The following is a 17520-nucleotide window of genomic DNA, read 5'->3' as shown; positions in this document are numbered from 1 at the left end:
GGAAGGGGGGGCGGGGTGTGGCTCACAGTACCCAGTGTGTGGCTAGAATCCATATACACTGTGTGTCTAGCTCCCCACAAGTATGCCCCATATTTACCTATCCACAGCTGGGATCCGGAATTTTAGCAGACAGTCTGCGGGCTCCAGGCTGGAAGAGAATCTATCACAGAGCCTGCAGTTCCCTCCTAAATAGGGCGGGAAGTGATACTTAAGCTGGGCCATTTTGCTGCTTCTCCTCACCCCACTGCTCTGCTTGTACACAGATAACATAGATCCAGCCCGGTCTAGGCTCTGCCCCCAACCTGCCCACTCAGAGGCCACTTAGTCTAGTCCTTGGGACCAGAAAGGAAACATCCAAAAGCATTCCAGAAATTCTACCCCACCGGGAGTATTTTCCAAAGACAGGTATTTCCCAGTTTCCGCTGCTTTTCTCAGTGTCTTAATTTTCTTTGGGCCTAGATTTTCTGGTTACGTCTGCAGTAGAAGTTAATTTGCTGCAACCTCACCTCATCTCATCTTGGTCTGTGCTTAACAGAGACTGAAAACCATTGAAAATGCTGATTTAAAACACTTTGTTCATCAGCCTCTTAAATTCTTCATACTGTCTTTCTTGGAACTGTCTTCTTCATAACTATAACCTCCCCCAATGGGAGCCCTCATGGCCACCCCTAAGAATAGAGTTAGAAAAGCCCCCTCCCTCTCCTGTTGCCTGGCCCCAGACTGACACACCTCCTGACCACTGCTGCAAACCGAGGGATGCCTCTGGTACAGAAATGGCATGTCCCAGCTCTGGGTCTACCCAAGTATTACAGCTGCTAGGGATGTGTCCATGGACAATCCTAACCTCAAGACCCAAAGGGTAACTTTATTTCAAACCCCCTTTGCAGAGAATGACAACAGGAGCAAGTTTCCTGAAAGCCTCATTCATCATGGTTAAAGACAGCCCTACGAGGCTTCCTCAGCTTTCAGTGGTGACTTTTGCTGTCTCTGCTGGAGTTTTAGCTGAGTTCTTGGCTTTTCCTTTCAAGTTACTGACCCAGCAGACTGGAGGCAGAGTGGTTGATTTGTCGAAGAGGACAACCAGAGGGAGAACAGGGTTAATAGCAACAGAAACATTTATGCTAAAACCGAGCAAGCAGAACTGTTGTCTCTATTAGAATTCTGCGGTTTAGGGGAAAATCTTAGGAGACTTTTTCTGAGGTTTAAAAGAGGGAGTAGATTGTAATCATATTAAATGCAGGAGGCAGGGAAATTATTTATTTGACTTTTGAGGTCCCTAGCAGCCCCAGTGCTCTATGAGTCTCCAGCTTCCTTTAAACTCAGAGCCTTGCTCACTGTTCCAGCAGTATTTAGAATGGAGACATGCAACCCCCTCAAAGCCCTGACACACAAAGACACTTGTCTCTTGGCCCAGGCTTTCTCTCTTTAATTTCCTGCCACTTTTTCTATCTGCAAAGTAGCAGGAGATATTTAAGATTTAAGTCCTTCCATTTCCCCAGTCTTCTTTCTCACAGCAATTCAGCAAATCCCTCCCTCTCCAAAAGCAATCAAGTACTTCAAGGTGTCTACAGTTGGTCTTTGGCTACCCTCTGCTTCCCACTGCTGCCCACAGCTTCCCCCCCATGCCCCCCAACCCTGCCGGAAGGAAGGAAAGAGAGAGAGAGAGAGAGAGAGAAGGAAAGAAAGAAAGAAAGAAAGAAAGAAAGAAAGAAAGAAAGAAAGAAAGAAAGAAAGAAAAAGACAGGAAGGAAGGAAGAAAGGAAGAAAAAGAAAGGAAGAAAGAAAGAAAGAGAAAGAAAAAAGGTCCCAGGGGGAAGGACACTTAAGAACATTCCTGACCCTGCAGAGTAAAGTTCAGGTTCCTGGTTAGGAGGTGAGCTGCAGACGCAGGCACAGTCCTCACTCTGTCCCTAGTTCTGCCCCTAGTGGCGTCAGTCAGTATGACTCCAGTCCTGGAAAATATCGGCCCTCCACCCGCACGTTCCATTCCTTTTATCTGAACTGCTTCACAGAGGCAAATCTCACTGTGGCTTCGGGTTCGTAATCGGGACTTCTCTCCCCGACCCGTGCTCCTCTTGTCCCCACAGAGTTCTCCATCAGCAGCTTCTGCACCGTGGTGGACGTCGTGAACTTCTCCAAGCTGCAGGTGCTGCGCCTGGACGGGAATGAGATCAAGCGCAGCGCCATGCCTGCCGACGCTCCCCTCTGCCTGCGCCTCGCCAGCCTCATCGAGATCTGAGCAGCCCTGGCACCGGGTACTGGGCAGACAGACAGCCCCCGTGGCATTTGGCTTGATGGTTTGGTTTGGCTTTTGCTGGAAGGTCCAGGATGGACCATGGGACGGAAGTCCACGGGCTCCCTCTGTAGTCTTCTTTCCTGTAGGTGGGGTTGCGGGGGGATCAGGGACAGGCAGCCTTCTGCTGAGGACATAGGCAGAAGCTCACTCTTTTCCAGGGACAGAAGTGTAGTAGATGGAAGGATCCCTGGATGTTCCGACCCCATAAATCTCACGACTCTTAAGTTCTTCCCAATGATCTGAGGTCAAGGAACTTTAAAAGTGGAATGGGCAATAGTATATAACCGTACTTTTCTAACAATTCCTGGCTGGCTGTGAGCAGCGCTTGACAGTTCTCCCTCTGTGCTGGGCTGGTCCTGCAGTTACTCTGGGCTCCCACTTGTTGCTTCTCAAAATATACCTCTTGCCCAGCTGCCTCTTCTGAAATTCACTTCACCCACCCCACTTTCCTCCACAGATGCCTCTTCTGTGCCTTAAGCAGAGTCAGAGACCCCAAGGCATGTGAGCATCTGCCCAGCAACCTGTGGAAACAACCCACACTTTTGTCTGAGGGTGAAAGGACACCAGGAGTCACTTCTATACCTCCCTAACCTCAGCCCTGGAAAGCCACCAGATTGGAGGTCATCAGCATGATGATAATATTCATGACCTGACGTGGAAGGAGACAGCCAGCCTCAGGCTTAGATCAATGTATAGGGCTATATTTTGGCAGCTGGGTAGCTCTTGGAAGATGGATAAGACCAGAAGAGGAAAGGCCAGACTTTGCTTATCATCAGCATCTGCAATGAGGCAAACACACCTCAAATTGGCTGAGTTAAGAAAACAGCCCCAGGAGTTCCATTCTTGCCCAGCACTTTCTGCATTCCAAACAGCACCCTACCTGGGTTTTTATCCACAAAGGTAGAGGCCACATGGTTTTTAAAGCATGAGAAACATAGTTTGTCCTCTCCTTTTATCCAAGCAGGAAGATTCTATATCCTGATGGTAGAGACAGACTCCAGGCAGCCCTGGACTTGCTAGCCCAAAGAAGGAGGATGTGGTTAATCTGTATTACCTGGTTTGTCCTAAGGCCATAGTTAAAAAGTACCAGCTCTGGCTGGGGTCCATGAAGCCCAGGCCAAGCAGCCAAATCTTGCCTGTACTGGGCATAAAACCCTCCGCTTTCACATCTCTGAGCTATATCCCCATTAGTGAAGATGGCTTTTGCTTTATAGTTTGGCTGGGGAGCACTTAGTTCTTCCCATTGCAAAAGGTAATGTTGCCTGGGGCTTAACCCACCTGCCCTTTTGGGCACTGTCGGGATGAAGCCATCTGGGCAGTCAGGGGCAAGGACTGGTGGAGGAGAGTTAGCCCAAGTCTGGGCTCTGCCCAGATGCCATCACATCCCTGATACTATGTGTGCTTTGAATCACCTTCTCTGAGAAAGGAAGAGGGGATCTTTGGACTATGTTCTTGGCTCCAGACCTGGAATCCACAAAAGCCAAACCAGCTCGTTTCAACAAAGGAGCTCTGATGCGAGGGGTAAGGCTGCCCCCTGCCCCCGGGCTCTTCAGAAAGCATCTGCATGTGAACACCATCATGCCTTTATAAAGGATCCTCTTTACAGGAAAAGCATGAGTGGTGGCTAACCTGACCAATAAAGTTATTTTATGATTGCATCTGCAAGAGTGGAGTCATTTAAAGCAGACTGCAGGAGGGTTACTTTAGGAGGACCTGGTGAGGTCGCAGGTCACGTAGACCTTGGACTGATGAGCCCGCTTTCTAATCCATTCTGTTTGGGCAGATGAAGCTAAGAGGAAAAAAAAAGAAAAAAAAAAGTCACTTATATAAAAGCTCTACTTAGCAAACTGTGTTCTGGAAGTTCTTCTTTAAGTCTAACTTCAATCTTCTCTACACATTCCCTTCCATATTGTCCCCAAGAGATACAGACTAACTGGGTTTTTTGTTTTTTGTTTTTTTTTTCAACCCTTTCCACCATCCTCTCTTGCCAAGTCAGTAATTCTAGATCTGGCTAGTTCTGGGTCCTCTGGGTCCTGGGTATTGTTGTCTTAACTGCTCCTGCCCTCTAGTGGCAACTGTGCAGATCTGAGGGCAGCCAAACCTGCCAAAGCCCACTGGCCCTGGAAGAGGAAAACAAGCCTTTACCCTCTATTTGTTTTCTCATTCATCCTCTGTTCATATCTTGAAAGCCTTTAGGTGCCCGATGTTGTGATAGGTGCTTAGAAAATGTTGTGTAAGTTAGGAGGGCAGACTAGGCTTGTGCCTTCGGAACAATCCACTATTTTCTGATAGGGAAATAACAACTGATATTTATTCGGCACTAAAATCTGTACCAAGCATATTGCAAATGTCACAACTCCATCTTAAGCCAAAGTAAACTGATTTGACTATAATTCTCTGAAGTGAGAGTTAGGCAGGAATGCTAGTGTGTGAAACTACCAGAAAGAAGTCATAGCTCTAACCACAATCCTCTCTTCAAGGACAGCAGATGAGGCCCCTCTGCCTTGGATCTCCAGTAGAGGAAGCTGCCATGTGGAGGAGACAGAGACATGGCACACAGGGCAGGAATTATCCAACTATAAGGAGGAATCCTCTGCCTCTCCGTTTTTGCTTCTTAGCAGCTCCCATGAGCATCCCAACCAAGACAGAGCAGGAAGAGGAATGGGAGCCAGCCCTGCTGCAAGGCTTCCCTTGTTTCTAAACCCAGTGCTTTGCAAGAAACAGAGTAGCAAGAATAGACAGTCCCTCAGGCTCAGTTGACTCTTTTTCTTTAGGCTGCCATTTGATCAGTCTTATTATGTGCTGAGGGCTTTACTTATTTAGTACTCTTTGCCATTCTCTACCATGGATGTTATTATTTTCACTATTTTACAGAGGAGGAAACTGGAAACAAAGACGCAGAGGTCACCCAGGAAGGACACATCAAGGCCAGGATCTGACCCCCGCCATCTGTCTCCCCAACCTGTCAGTTTTGCAATAGTATTTCCACTGTGCTGTCCTGAGGATCCCTGTATTGTTGGATTATTAGGTGTATGCAGGAGGCTTGTGGGTCACTGGCTGTCATAAATGGAAAAAGATCATCTTACTTTTTTTGGAGATGGACCCAAATCCATTCTGCTAGCATTCACAGTTCCTTTATGAATTTCCTATTCAAAATTCACTTTTCATCAGTAAATGTTTAGTGAGTGCCACTGAGCAGGAACTGGGGATACTGCAGAGAACAAAAGCAAACAGCCCCTGCCCTTGGGGGCTTGTAGTCCAGTGCAGTGACAGTCCTTGAACAACAGCAACAAAAATCACACTGAGGATCATGCAGTTACAGACTGAGAAAGGGTTGTGACGATGAGCATAGGTCTGCACGAGGATTATTAAGGAGCCTGGCCTAGATACTCTGAAATACACAGGGAGAGCATAGTAATCCAGACAAAGAGATGGAAGGGCCGGTCCAGGCAGAGATAGCAGCATGCATACACACCCTAATGCACAAGGAAGCTTCTGAGACATTAGACAGCTAAAATGGCTGCAACACAGAGAAAGGGAGAGAATTTCAATTGATCACGCTGAAGCAGTAGACAGGGGTCAACCACTTACTGCCTTTATTCTCTTATTTCAGACACGAGTACAAAGAAACTTAACTACCACCACCCCAAACCCCATGTCCCAGGGCCTGCCCTACAAGCAGGCTCACAGTTCTGCCTTGTAGCCACTAGTGGGCAGCATCTCACCTCGCACCAACAGCCTTTTCTGAAACCTTTAAATTGCAGCCCACTTTTTCCCAACTTGCTTTTTTTTTGAGGAGTCTGGCTGTGTCCCCCAGGCTGGAGTACAGTGCCACAATCTCGGCTCATTGCAACCTCTGCCTCCTGGGTTCAATCGATTCTACTGCCTCAGCCTCTTGAGTAGCTGGGATTACAGGCGCGCGCAATCATGCCCAGCTAAGTTTTATATTTTTAGTAGAGATGGGATTTCACAATGTTGGTCAGACTGGTCTCGAACTCCTGACTTCTTGATCCGCCCGCCTCGGCCTCCTAAAGTGCTGGAATTACAGGCGTGATCCACCGCGCCTGGCCTTTTTTTTTTTTTTTTTTAAAAACAGCATGTCACTCTCGCCCAGGCTGGAGGGCAGCGGCACGATCTCAGATCACTGCAACCTCCACCTCCTGGGTTCAAACAATCCTCCTGCTTCAGTCTCCCAAGCTGACAAAGCCTCAGGTACTGCTAATAATACTACGGTTTGTTACTTTCATAATTGAAAGGAATGCTACATTTCTGTTAGATGTATGAAAAACAAAGATAGGGCTTCTCATTTCTCTCTAAGTCAAGCCAAGGAAAGACAGGCAGAAACATGGATCGTAGAGGGAAGGCAAGAAAAATAGGCAAATCATCGCCTTTTCTCTCTATGAACATAGCTCAATCACTCAACAAATTTTTACTGAATGCAAACCTTGAGCTAGATAACGTGTCGGTAGTTGCTGCATTTAGTATATGAAAGATAAATGTAAAGTTCTCAAGGTCCTTGCCATGGCATTTGATAGAAATAATAATAAATAACATTCGTTTTGTGTTAACCACTTAAAAAAACACCTAGTTCATTCAAGAACCCATGAGGTAGTTTGCTATAAGTACCATTTAAGGCATAGGGACAAAATGTTCATTTTTTTTTTTTCCAAGGGTGGGGAATGATGAGGGGTGGGGTAGCCAGGAATGCTGCAGAACAGCCCCAAGCTCCCTCTCACTGGAGGCCTGCAAGGCACTTCTTTGTTAGCTTTGTTTGCTAGCTCAGCCATTTATTCTACTAAGCACTCAGATGCAGGGTCCACAGTTGACATATATCATCAGGAGACTCAGTATCCTGTGTAGACCTCAAACTCTCCCAGAAATTATTCGGCCTCAGACACACAGATGGGAGCCAGTAGACCTGACTCCTGTTGCCAGCTGAGCCTCTGGGTACCTAGGCTACCACGTTGTGCCCAGACGGAGCAAACACATTGCTCAATCTTGTGGCAGCCCAAGTTTCCAGAGTAGGAAACTTTTCTGGAAACTAGGCCATGCCCATATGTGCTGCTAGAAGAAATGGCACAATAAATTGGACCTAATCCTTGCCTGGACCATGTGGTCCAGGGAGCAGATGAAGGGGGAAATGAGTCCAGAAAGACTGGAATGGACAAAAGGACCAAGCAGACCCTGCCCAACCATGATGGGCTCTAACAGAAACTGCAAACACTAAAGATAAATGAGCTGTTTCCATTTATGTGTCCAGATTGTGAGCTACAGGTAGGGTAGAAAGAACAAAATTACATTTGACCCAGTTTAAGAAATAAAAACAGGAAATGGATCAGAGTTCCAAGAGGCAATAAGAAGACCTACCTACATAAGCAAGAGCATTAGAAATCAGAGGGGTCAGTCTTGAACCTTCTTACAACCCACCAGAAACAGAGAATCAGCAGCTTTGTCCTTGTATTCTACCCCAATAATCGCCACATTTTCTCCACAGGTGTTCATCAGAGCCATGAGTCTTGGCAAAATAGGACTCTGGAGGCAGGCAGGGACAACAACAGAAGCATGCCATCGGTGCCAGGCTTAGCTGGCAGTCCTAGAGGTAGATCTGAGTCAGATACCAAGACCAACAATGGCAGTTTGCACAAGACGGTGTGGGGAAAGCTATTCCAGGGAAGGAGCCAGAGAACTCAAGTCCCAAAGAAGAAACAGATATATACAGTCAAGGTATATACACAGTCAAGGTGTCAGGGGCATAAGCAGTTCCAAGCCCTGTAGCAAGGGTAAGCCAGGAGCAGAGGAGATGTCCTATGGCAGCAGGGGAGTGGACCCAGGATGGTCCTGATGGCTTTGGCCCAGTGCAAGTGTCAGGTGGTGTTTCCTGGTCTGTCCTCCCCTAAGGGGACTCTCAGCCCATAGGCACCTTAAAATTATGAAAAGCATTTCTCATCGGCCTCACTTATCGTGTTCTCTGAGCCAAAAATTATGACACATTTTAATAAATACCTATGTTTTCATAGAACCATAAAACCTTTTTTTTTGTTTTTTGAGATGGAGTCGTGCTCTGTCGCCCAGGCTGGAGTGCAGTGGCGCGATCTCAGCTCACTGCAAGCTCCTACTCCCGGGTTCACACAATTCTCCTGACTTAGCCTCCCGCGTAGCTGGGACTACAGGCGCCCGCCACCACGTCCGGCTAATTTTTTTTTTTTGTGTTTTTAGTAGAGACGGAGTTTCACCTTGTTAGCCAGGATGGTCTCGATCTCCTGACCTCGTGATCTGCCCGCCTTGGCCTCCTAAAGTGCTGGGATTACAGGCGTGAGCCACCGCACCCAGCCAAAACAGAATATTTTTAAACATTCATGTCCTAGAAGTCCAAGACATAATCATCAAGGACCATTTGGGGCCAGACCACCAACTAGAGGTGGAGTTGTGTCAGTCTCAGTTCTTAGTTTGCAAACAACAGAAACTGAAGTTAGCTGATTTAAACAGAACGAGAATTCATTTGTTTGTTTGTTTAAAGGGGGATGGCCTATCAGGTAGTTCTGGGAGGGCTCTAGACCAACCTTGAGGGCATGCAACCAGAAACAACACCCAAGAACCCAAGTTCATGCCCATAAAGATCCCCCACACCACGCTGGCACAGACGCGGGAGCTCCATTTATGAGAACCACTGCTGTTCCTGCCTATGGAATCTGGAGACCACTGCCATCACTGCCCTACCCTCACCAGAGTGGGTTCCACAGGGCCTTTGCTTTATCATGTCATTAACTTTCAATTCCAAGTCAAATTGGCAGAACCAAGTCAGGTGCTAGTGCCCTACCAGCAAATGAGACTAGGAGGTGAGTATCTGGCAATCTCATATTTCATAACAGGAGTCAGGCTCTGTCTCACATAGTGGGGAACTTCCCAAAATAAATAAAGGGCTCAGATGCCAAACAGCCAAAAAATAGAAGATTTTCCTTTCAAGAAATCTGTAGAAGGGGTCTGTGAGGTGTATTCATCTTTTTTTCCTTTTTTTCCCCTTGATACAGAGTATTGCTGTTACCCAGTTCAGAGTGCAGTGGTGCAATCACGGCTCACTGCAGCTTTGACTTCCAGACTCAGCAATCCTTCCACCTCAGCCTACCAAGTAGCTAGGACCACGAGTGCCCACCACCATGCCCGGCTAATTTGGTTTTTAATTTTTGTAGAGACAGGGTCTTGCTACGTTGCCCAGGCTGGTCTTAAGCTCTTGAGCTCAAACCATCTTCCTGCCTCAGCCCTTCAAAGTGCTGGGATTACAGATGTGAACCACCGTGCCTGGTCTTGCATTCATCCATATACCAGCCACCAAGACAACTCTGTGGAACTGGGTAAGAGAGACACCAACAAGGATATAGGATGTCCTTATATAAATTAGGACTGCCACATACAAACACCTCCTTCTTCTTAATCCAGAAACATTTCATCCTGGTGATAGCTAACACTGCTTCGAATCTGGCTTCAGATCCACATTACCCATGTCTATTTGTTCCCTAGGGCTGCCATAACTAAGTACCCACAAACTGAGTGGCTTAAAACAATTTTTAAGATGTATTTATTTTCTCATAGTTCCAGAGGCCAGAAGTCCCAAGTCAAGGGTTTGCAGAGCCATGCTTCTTCCAAAGGCTCTAGGACTCCTTCCTTGCCTTGTTCAGCTTCCGGTGGCTCCTGATGTGCCTTGGCTTGTCTTCACCTTCCTGTGTCCTCACATGGCCACCTTCTCCCTGTCTCTCTATGTCTTCTGCTTCTTATAAATACACCAGTCATAGCCAGACACGGTGGCTCACACTTGTAATCCCAGCACTTTGGGGGGCCCAGCCAGGCAGATCACCTGAGGTCAGGAGTTCGAGACAAGCCTGGCCAACATGGTGAAACCCCATCTCTACTAAAAATGCAAAATTAGCCAGCTGTTGTGTCAGGTGCCTGTAATCCCAGTGACTCGGGAGGCTGAGGCAGGAGAACCGCTTGAACCCAGGAGGTGGAGGTAGCAGTAAGCTGAGATTGTGCCATTGTACTCCAGCCTGGGCAACAAGAGCGAAACTCCATCTCAAAAAAAAAAAAAGAAGACACCAGTCATCAAATTTCAGGCCCACCCTCATTCATTAGGATCTCATCGCTTAAATTATTTTTATTTTTAATTATTACAGACACGTAATATTTGTACATATTTATCTTATGATCTCAACTTGACCCTTAATTAATTATAACCGCAAAGACCTTGTTTCCAAATAAGTCATATTGTAAGGTTCTGGGTGGATATGGATCCTGGGGGGACACGATTCAACGCACTGTACCATCTAACAGGGACTTCCGTAAGGCAGACAAAAGAGCTTCATCTAGGATATCAGACAGATGTTTCCAGGGCCTTGGGAATGGAATACCAGCCAAGCACTAAGGCCCAGGCACCTGAGAACCAGACCTTGGTGTATGATACCCTGACAACAGCAAAAACAGCCCAAGGAAGGCATCGTCTATTCACCAAACTAAACAACAGAGAAAAAGAAAAGGGTTGGTGTATACAGGTGACAACTCATATTTATTTTTTCTTTTCTTTTCTTTTCTTTTCTTTACTAATAGAGGTGGGGTCCTGCCATGCTGACCAGGCTGGTCTCGAAGTCCTGGCCTCAAACCATCCTCCCATCTTGACCTCCCAAGGTGCTGGGATTACAGGTGTGAGCCACCACGCCCAGCTGACATTTATCCTTGACTCTATATCTTTCCTTACTTTGTTAATTATGAAACATTGAAAAACCTACAATGGGCCGGGTGCTGTGGCTCACGCTGTAATCCCAGCACTGTGGGAGGCTGAGGCGGGCAGATCATGAGGTCAGGAGTTCGAGACCAGCCTGTCCAATATGATGAAATCCCGTCTCTGCTAAAAGTACAAAAATTAGCCAGGTGTGGTGGAGCATGCCTGTAGTCCCAGCTACTGAGGAGGCTGAGACAGGAGAATCGCTTGAACCTCGGAGGCGAAGGTTGCAGTGAGCCAAGATCACGCCACTTCACTCCAGCCTGGGCAACAGAGTGAGACTCTGTCTCAAGAAAAAAAAAAGGAAAGGAGCAGAGTCTGCTGGCCCAGCACTGGGAATCTGGAGCTGGGAGCTGCCCGCTGAGCATGCAGCAACCAAACTGGTCCTCTTGCCAACCCAGTCTAACACCCTCCACCAAGGAGGTGTGCTGTGGGAAAAGATGAGCTCCTTGCACCATTTTCTTGTTTTGTTTTGTTTTGTTTTGTTTTTGAGACAAGGTCTCACTCTCTTGCCCAGGCTGGAGTGCAGTAGCACAATCACGGCTCACTGCAGCCCAGCTAGTTCAAAGATTTTTTTGTACAGACAAGTTTTCCCTATGTTGCCCAAGCTGGTCTCGAACTCCTAGGGCTCAAGCAATCTACTCACTTTAGCCTCCCAAAGTTCTGGGATTAAAGGCATGTGCCACTGAACCTGGCTACCTTGCATCTTTTCTTGGTAACCTGGCCTAAGGAGCAAATGTCGAGATTAGAGGGCTACACTAGCACTCTTCTTCCTCTTGTAGAAGGGGGAAGAGAGATGGCCCTTTTATCCCAGGGTGGGAGAGGCAGGGACAACAGTACCCCCAAAGTCCCATCCAGGGTCCACCCCAGAGTAGCAGCTGCAGCTACAATGGCTGTAATGGCATTTGTGAAGAGCGGTAGTGGCAGGTGCAGGTGGGAAAGCATCAGGAACAGGCACTGCGTGACTGCAGGTGAAGGGCAGCATCAAGGGTGAGGAGGAGAGCAGGCCGCAGTGAATGCACTATCATCCCAAGCCTAGGACTCAACCAACGCGTCAGGCCATGGCTCATGAACACTGAAGGCAGCAGCAAGGATGGTTTGTAACACTGAAAGGACAGAAAGGGAGAGGTAAGGGGCCAGCACTTGTGCTGGTTGGGGTGAGGTACATCCACTGATTGTCACATCACCAGATGATCCTTTCATTGCAGGACAGAACCGAATAGGTTGAGGAACCATTGTTAGAAACCACAGTAGTGCCACACATCAATGTTTCATGTGTTAGTTGAGAAACCTGGTTAGACTGTAAATTCTTTAAAGGTAGGGATCATATCATATGATTCCTGCTAATACTCCCCAACAGTTAACACAGAGCTGCATTCATAAGTTTTTAATGACACCTGTGGAATCATATTATTTGGGGACCAATGAAAAGAGTGGCATGAAATGGATTTAACAGCCCATTACACACCCACCCCTACCACACACATTTTTTTTTTATTTTTTTATGTTTTTGAGATGGAGTCTCGCTCTGTCACCCAGGCTGGAGCGCAGTGGTGCAATCTCTGCTCACTGCAAGCTCCCCCTCCTGAGTTCACGCCATTCTCCTGCCTCAGCCTCCCAAGTAGCTGGGACTACAGGTGCCCGCCACCACGCCCAGCTAATTTTTTGTATTTTTAGTAGAAACGGGGTTTCACCATGTTAGCCAGGATGGTCTCGATCTCCCGACCTCGTGATCCGCCCGCCTCAGCCTCCCAGAGTGCTGGGATTACAGGCGTGAGCCACCGCGCCGGCGCCACACCACACCTTTTTTTTTAACCCAGAAAATATAAAGTGCTTTCACTTCTATGACATTTCTTTCCCTGACGCATCTATGCAGGAAGGAGACAGGTATGAGACACCCTACTTTACAGACAGGGTAACTGGGACCCAGCAAGCTTAATTGACTTGTCTCCCTAAAGGCCCAGACTCAAGACGGAACCCCAGTCTTACTGGCTCCCCATCGAACTGTATCCCGTCTCTGTGTGTTCCTTACCCTCCTCCCTGACCCCGCCGTCAGGCGTCACTGAAATGCCCCAGACGCATCACTGCTTTTGTTCTTAACAATGTGAAACATCAACCAAGCCCAGCAGGTGATAGAACTGGACAGCAGCCAGGGGTCTGTAAGCACTGAACAGCCAGTCTCCATGTTCACTGAAGATAATGTATGTATCAGCATGTGGTATGTTTCTGGCAGGCAACAGAATGCAGAAGGGGTGAGTCTCCAGGTGACAAGAAAAGACTTCGGGAAAGGGATTTGGGGAAAACATACCAGCCCATCTTAGTGTTAATGTGCATATATGGAGAGAACATTTATGGAATGCTCTACCTAACAAAAGGAGAAAGTTAAATCCTATTAAAAAGGGAGTTGTAAGTCCTTGAGTGCTGCTGTTCTAAAAATTTTTGAGAGGTGGAAATCTGAAGAAAAGACCTTGAAGAAAATGGAAATTCAGTCTTGCCAAGAGATTTCTCCCTTAGCAAAAATCTAGGAGCTAAACGCAGGACCCATCCCAGGGCCTTGAAACCATACCACGTTGTATTCTGAGTCTCAAATTACTTTACTAATAGGACTTTAAATGTCCTTAGGATCTAGTGCTATCCCCAGCACCTAAATCAAGAATGGTGAGCTGAGGTAAAATATGAGAAAGAAATGCTCATTCACTTGTTATTGATACCTAAAATAATATCAGCATTTATTAGGCAATTATGTGCCAGGCATTTTGTCACCATAATGCTAGGAGATAGTGCCATTATTATCATTAGTATTTTTCACAGGAGAAAACTGAGGCTCGGAGAAGTTAAGTAACTGCTCAAAGTAACACAGCCAGGAAGTGGCAGAGGCTAGGGTCGATTCATGGTCACCTGTCTCTTGAGTCTAAATCTCGCTGCTACTGTGCCGAATTCTTTGAGTTTGTAGGTGTGTGTGCGCTTCTGCGTCCTGGGGCAAGAGAACAACATCATTCAAGATTCGTTAAACGAAGTTTACAATGTACGTGCTGGGGAACTGCATGCTGTCTTAGAGGCTGAGGCTGGCGTCCGTGGCCACAGTACAATGGAGGGGGTGGTTAATCTGGTTTTAGAGGATGGCCGATTGGCGATGGCAGACAGAGATCAAGTAACTGGGCCCACAGGAGGGCGCGAGCACGCAGAGGCACAAGAAGAAAAGGAAGAGGGCCTGAGCCCGAACTTGGGGAAATAAATGCCCAAAGCCTGAGGGACTCTGGAGGGAGGACGGGAAAGGGCCAGAGGTTCACCCCCGAACTTCCAGATTGCTCAAGAAGCGCCGGGCGGGGCCCTGCAGTCGCTCAAGCTGCGAGGAGGACCTGCGAAGCGGGGACGCCTTCGAGGTCCTCGCTGAGCTCCGGCGAGGACCTGAGCTCCGGCGGCAGGTGGAGAGAAGGCCCAAGCCCAGCGGTCGCCCCGCCTCGCCCCTTCCCCGCCTTCCCCTTCTCTGAAATGCCCCATTCTCTACCGCCGCCGGGGGAGCAACTGCGCTGGGAAGCCACCTAGCGCCGGGCCCCACCTTTCTTTTTTCTTTCTTTCTTTTCTTTCTTTCTTTTTTTTCTTAATACTTTTCGGCCAAACGCAGCGGCGTCAGGCAGGGCTTGGATTGGTCCGCGCCGCCCCCGAGCCAGCCAATCAGCAGCTTGTTGCCAAGGTGGGGATTCGCCAGAGCAGGAGGAGGCTGCTGCGCGCCCGCTGTTGCCCAGCGAAGAAAGCAGACTTGTGAGGGCGTTTGGTGGCGCTTTCAGGTCCCAGCCAGCTGCTCGTGGGGATTGAGGGACGTGGGTGGGTAGCTGGGGGGTGAGAGGCCGAGGGCCCATATCCGGGAGGGAGGGAGCCAGTCACCTGCTTGCCTTCGCAGGCCCAGCCGGCGCTGTCTCCCTCCTCCTCGAAGCTTCCTTGCCGGGCAGGTTTGACTCTAGGCAGCCGGTGTGGGATCGCCTTGGCCGAAGCGGTCCCGGGTTGAAAGGCATTGCCGTTGTCCCCTTACTCTCACCACCAAGCATACTGAGGAATAGGGACCTGCGAACGTGAGAAGGTGCAAAAAACACACAGCTAACTTCTGAGGCAGACCAGACTATGACCTGAAGACAGTGCTGTCTTGCAGTGTGTGCCCCAAAAGGGACCAGCTGACCTCGCAGGCCCGGAGGGGCTAATGAGAGAGTGAAAAGGGGCCCCGGGAAGCAGAAGACGTAAATCGCACACCTCCCCGTGTAACAATAATGCCCAAACCGCCACAAAGCAAGGGTCTGGACGGTAGGGTCTCACTTTTCCAACCATAACTCAGTTACACAAGGGAGAAAGGGCGGAGGCAAGTCTACCCCTCACACATTTTCCTTTGGCCTCATACTCAATTCCCCAATCCTGTTTCTCTCAGTTTCCATTGTGTAACCTAGATAAATGCCTCCTGTTCTAGTAATGGCCATAATAATATTTAATCACATTTATTGTGTACTTTCTAAGAGCGAGGTACCCTTCTGAGCACCTCACAAAAATCAATCCTCCCAACAATACCAACTAGGAACTACTTTTATCCGATCTTAAGGTTGAAAAAACAAGCAGTGAGAAGTTAGGTAACTTGCCTGTTGTCACAGAGCTAGCTGTACCTAGGTAGTCTGTTTCCACCTGGGAAACCCATCTGACTTTGCCCTAGTAGATGTGGACATTCCTGCTATATTGCCAAAGGAAAAGGCTAGAATGGTTGCCTTTTTGAAACACCACATGCCCCCCACCCAAGAGCAGGACTTTCAGTTAAGGTCCTTAGGACTCTCAAGACTTCTCCAGACTCCCAAGAGATTCCCCGTGTGGCTTCACCACACAAAATGAAAACAGATAAAATGCTGAATTTTGTAGGTGAATTTCACCACTATGCAAAAAAAAAAATGGAGCCAGAGAAAATCCTCCCATCTGTGCAGTGCTGATCCCCTGGACCAGCCTGGAGCATGCCTCAGAGCCAGGAGAAAGGTGAAGTATTCATCCCCCAAACTTCACAGCTTTGTTGTATGTTTTCAAAATGGATCTCGCTTAGGACAGACACCAACTTTGAAGTTGGGCAATGGTGTTAAGGGGTACAGGAAGAAGAGGCTGAGAACCTGCCCCCAGCTGGTGTTGGGAAAGGCTATTTTCAGGGCGCTGCTTGGGTCGGGAGGGCAGTCTGCTGTTTCACTTCCCATTCCCCTGTGCTCTCACTCTCTGAGCCCTGCCTCTGGCTCAGTCTCCCCTACTCCCATCCTCCACCCCACCCTGCACCCTGCACCCGTTTCCCAGCTCCTGGGGCACACCATCTGCTTGTCCTCCGCCTTCCCAAGGGACTTAGCTCATCGAATAGAGACCTTTAAATAATAAAACGCCCCAAAGCCTCCCCACACTGATCCCCAGCCCCTGGCTGGGGTGTTTATTCAAAGACCAGGAGCTGGGCTGGAGGGCTGCCAACCCCACTGCCTCTATTCAGTTCCTTTCTTTTCCTGCTCAGCTGCTGGGCGGTGGCTAATGGGTCTTTTCTCTGGCTTTGGCCCCTCTGCCTGCCAGGCCTAGTGCACAGAAAAAAGCAAACAAAAAGAACAGAACTGTAAGGAGGAAGCAGGACTTTGGATGTCAGCTCTTCCAGGCTAGGGGTGGGGAGGGAGGAGGACACCAGATCCACCTCACACTGGGAAAGGGACAGGGACGAGGGTGGAGAGAGAGGACCCAGAGGCTTGGCCTGCTCCTCATCCCAATGCAGGAGCCAGAGCATCTCCCTCTGACTCTGGGGAGCTGTGTGACCAAAGGAGGAGGGGGAGAGTTTGTGAAGTGGGGAGGGGGTGTCACTTGAGTGGTTTGGGGCTTGGGCAGCATCCTCATGCAAATTAACCTGGTGAGTCACTGAAAGTTTGGTCCAGACACAAAGAAGCTGCTTCTCTCACCCGCGGCCTCCCTGAACTACAGCAGCCCCCATCCCCAGCCAACCAAACAAAAGGCCCAAGCCCAGCGGCGCGTGAAGGAGTGAATGGGCGAGACCTTCCCTGGTGACGTCCCACCAGACAGATGGCAACAGTTGCCCCACACCAGTTGCAAGCCTCCTTTCATCCTTCTCCCAAGTCATAAAGGAGAAAGACCCCAGTCCCTCTAGAGCCCATCAGCATCTCAGGACCAACCCGAAGGCAGGATGGGGGCTAGAGGGTGGGTTGCCAGGGAGCAGGAGGTGAGAGGGGAACTGATGCTGCGTGTTTGGCTGGAAAACAAAAGTGTGTTGAAAGCACGGGCACTGCGGCCAGCCTGCCCATCTGTCCTCCTTTGGGGAAGCTCTGCCCCCACGCTCCTCCTCAGCTTCTGGCCAGCTCTGGGCAGAGCCGGGGCCCCTGGGAAGGAAGACTTCAGTTTGGGGCAGCAGCACTAAGCCGCAGTAATTTGGTACTTTATACTTTGAGGCTTTCATCAG

At 48.7% G+C, this 17520-nt stretch overlaps 1 protein-coding gene across 3 annotated transcripts in view; it reads left to right on the top strand.

Moving 5' to 3' along the window:
* FMOD (fibromodulin) overlaps positions 1 to 3957 on the top strand; it is a 10830-nt gene extending 6873 nt beyond the window's left edge. For all 3 annotated transcript variants that reach the window (XR_001000608.1, XM_011931803.1, XM_011931802.1), the window contains one exon: positions 2088 to 3957. Coding sequence is in view for 2 of the 3 variants with exons in the window: in XM_011931803.1 (XP_011787193.1) it covers positions 2088 to 2239 (152 nt within the window). In the remaining variant the exon portion in view is untranslated. The remainder of the gene's footprint in view (positions 1 to 2087) is intronic.
* Positions 3958 to 17520: the final 13563 nt, after the last annotated feature.

This window comes from Colobus angolensis, unplaced genomic scaffold, assembly GCF_000951035.1.
Source record: "Colobus angolensis palliatus isolate OR3802 unplaced genomic scaffold, Cang.pa_1.0 Scaffold91, whole genome shotgun sequence".
Lineage (NCBI taxonomy): Eukaryota > Metazoa > Chordata > Mammalia > Primates > Cercopithecidae > Colobus > Colobus angolensis.
The sequence above is the reverse complement of the archived record's forward strand: the minus strand, read 5'-3'. Positions and strand labels throughout refer to the sequence as shown.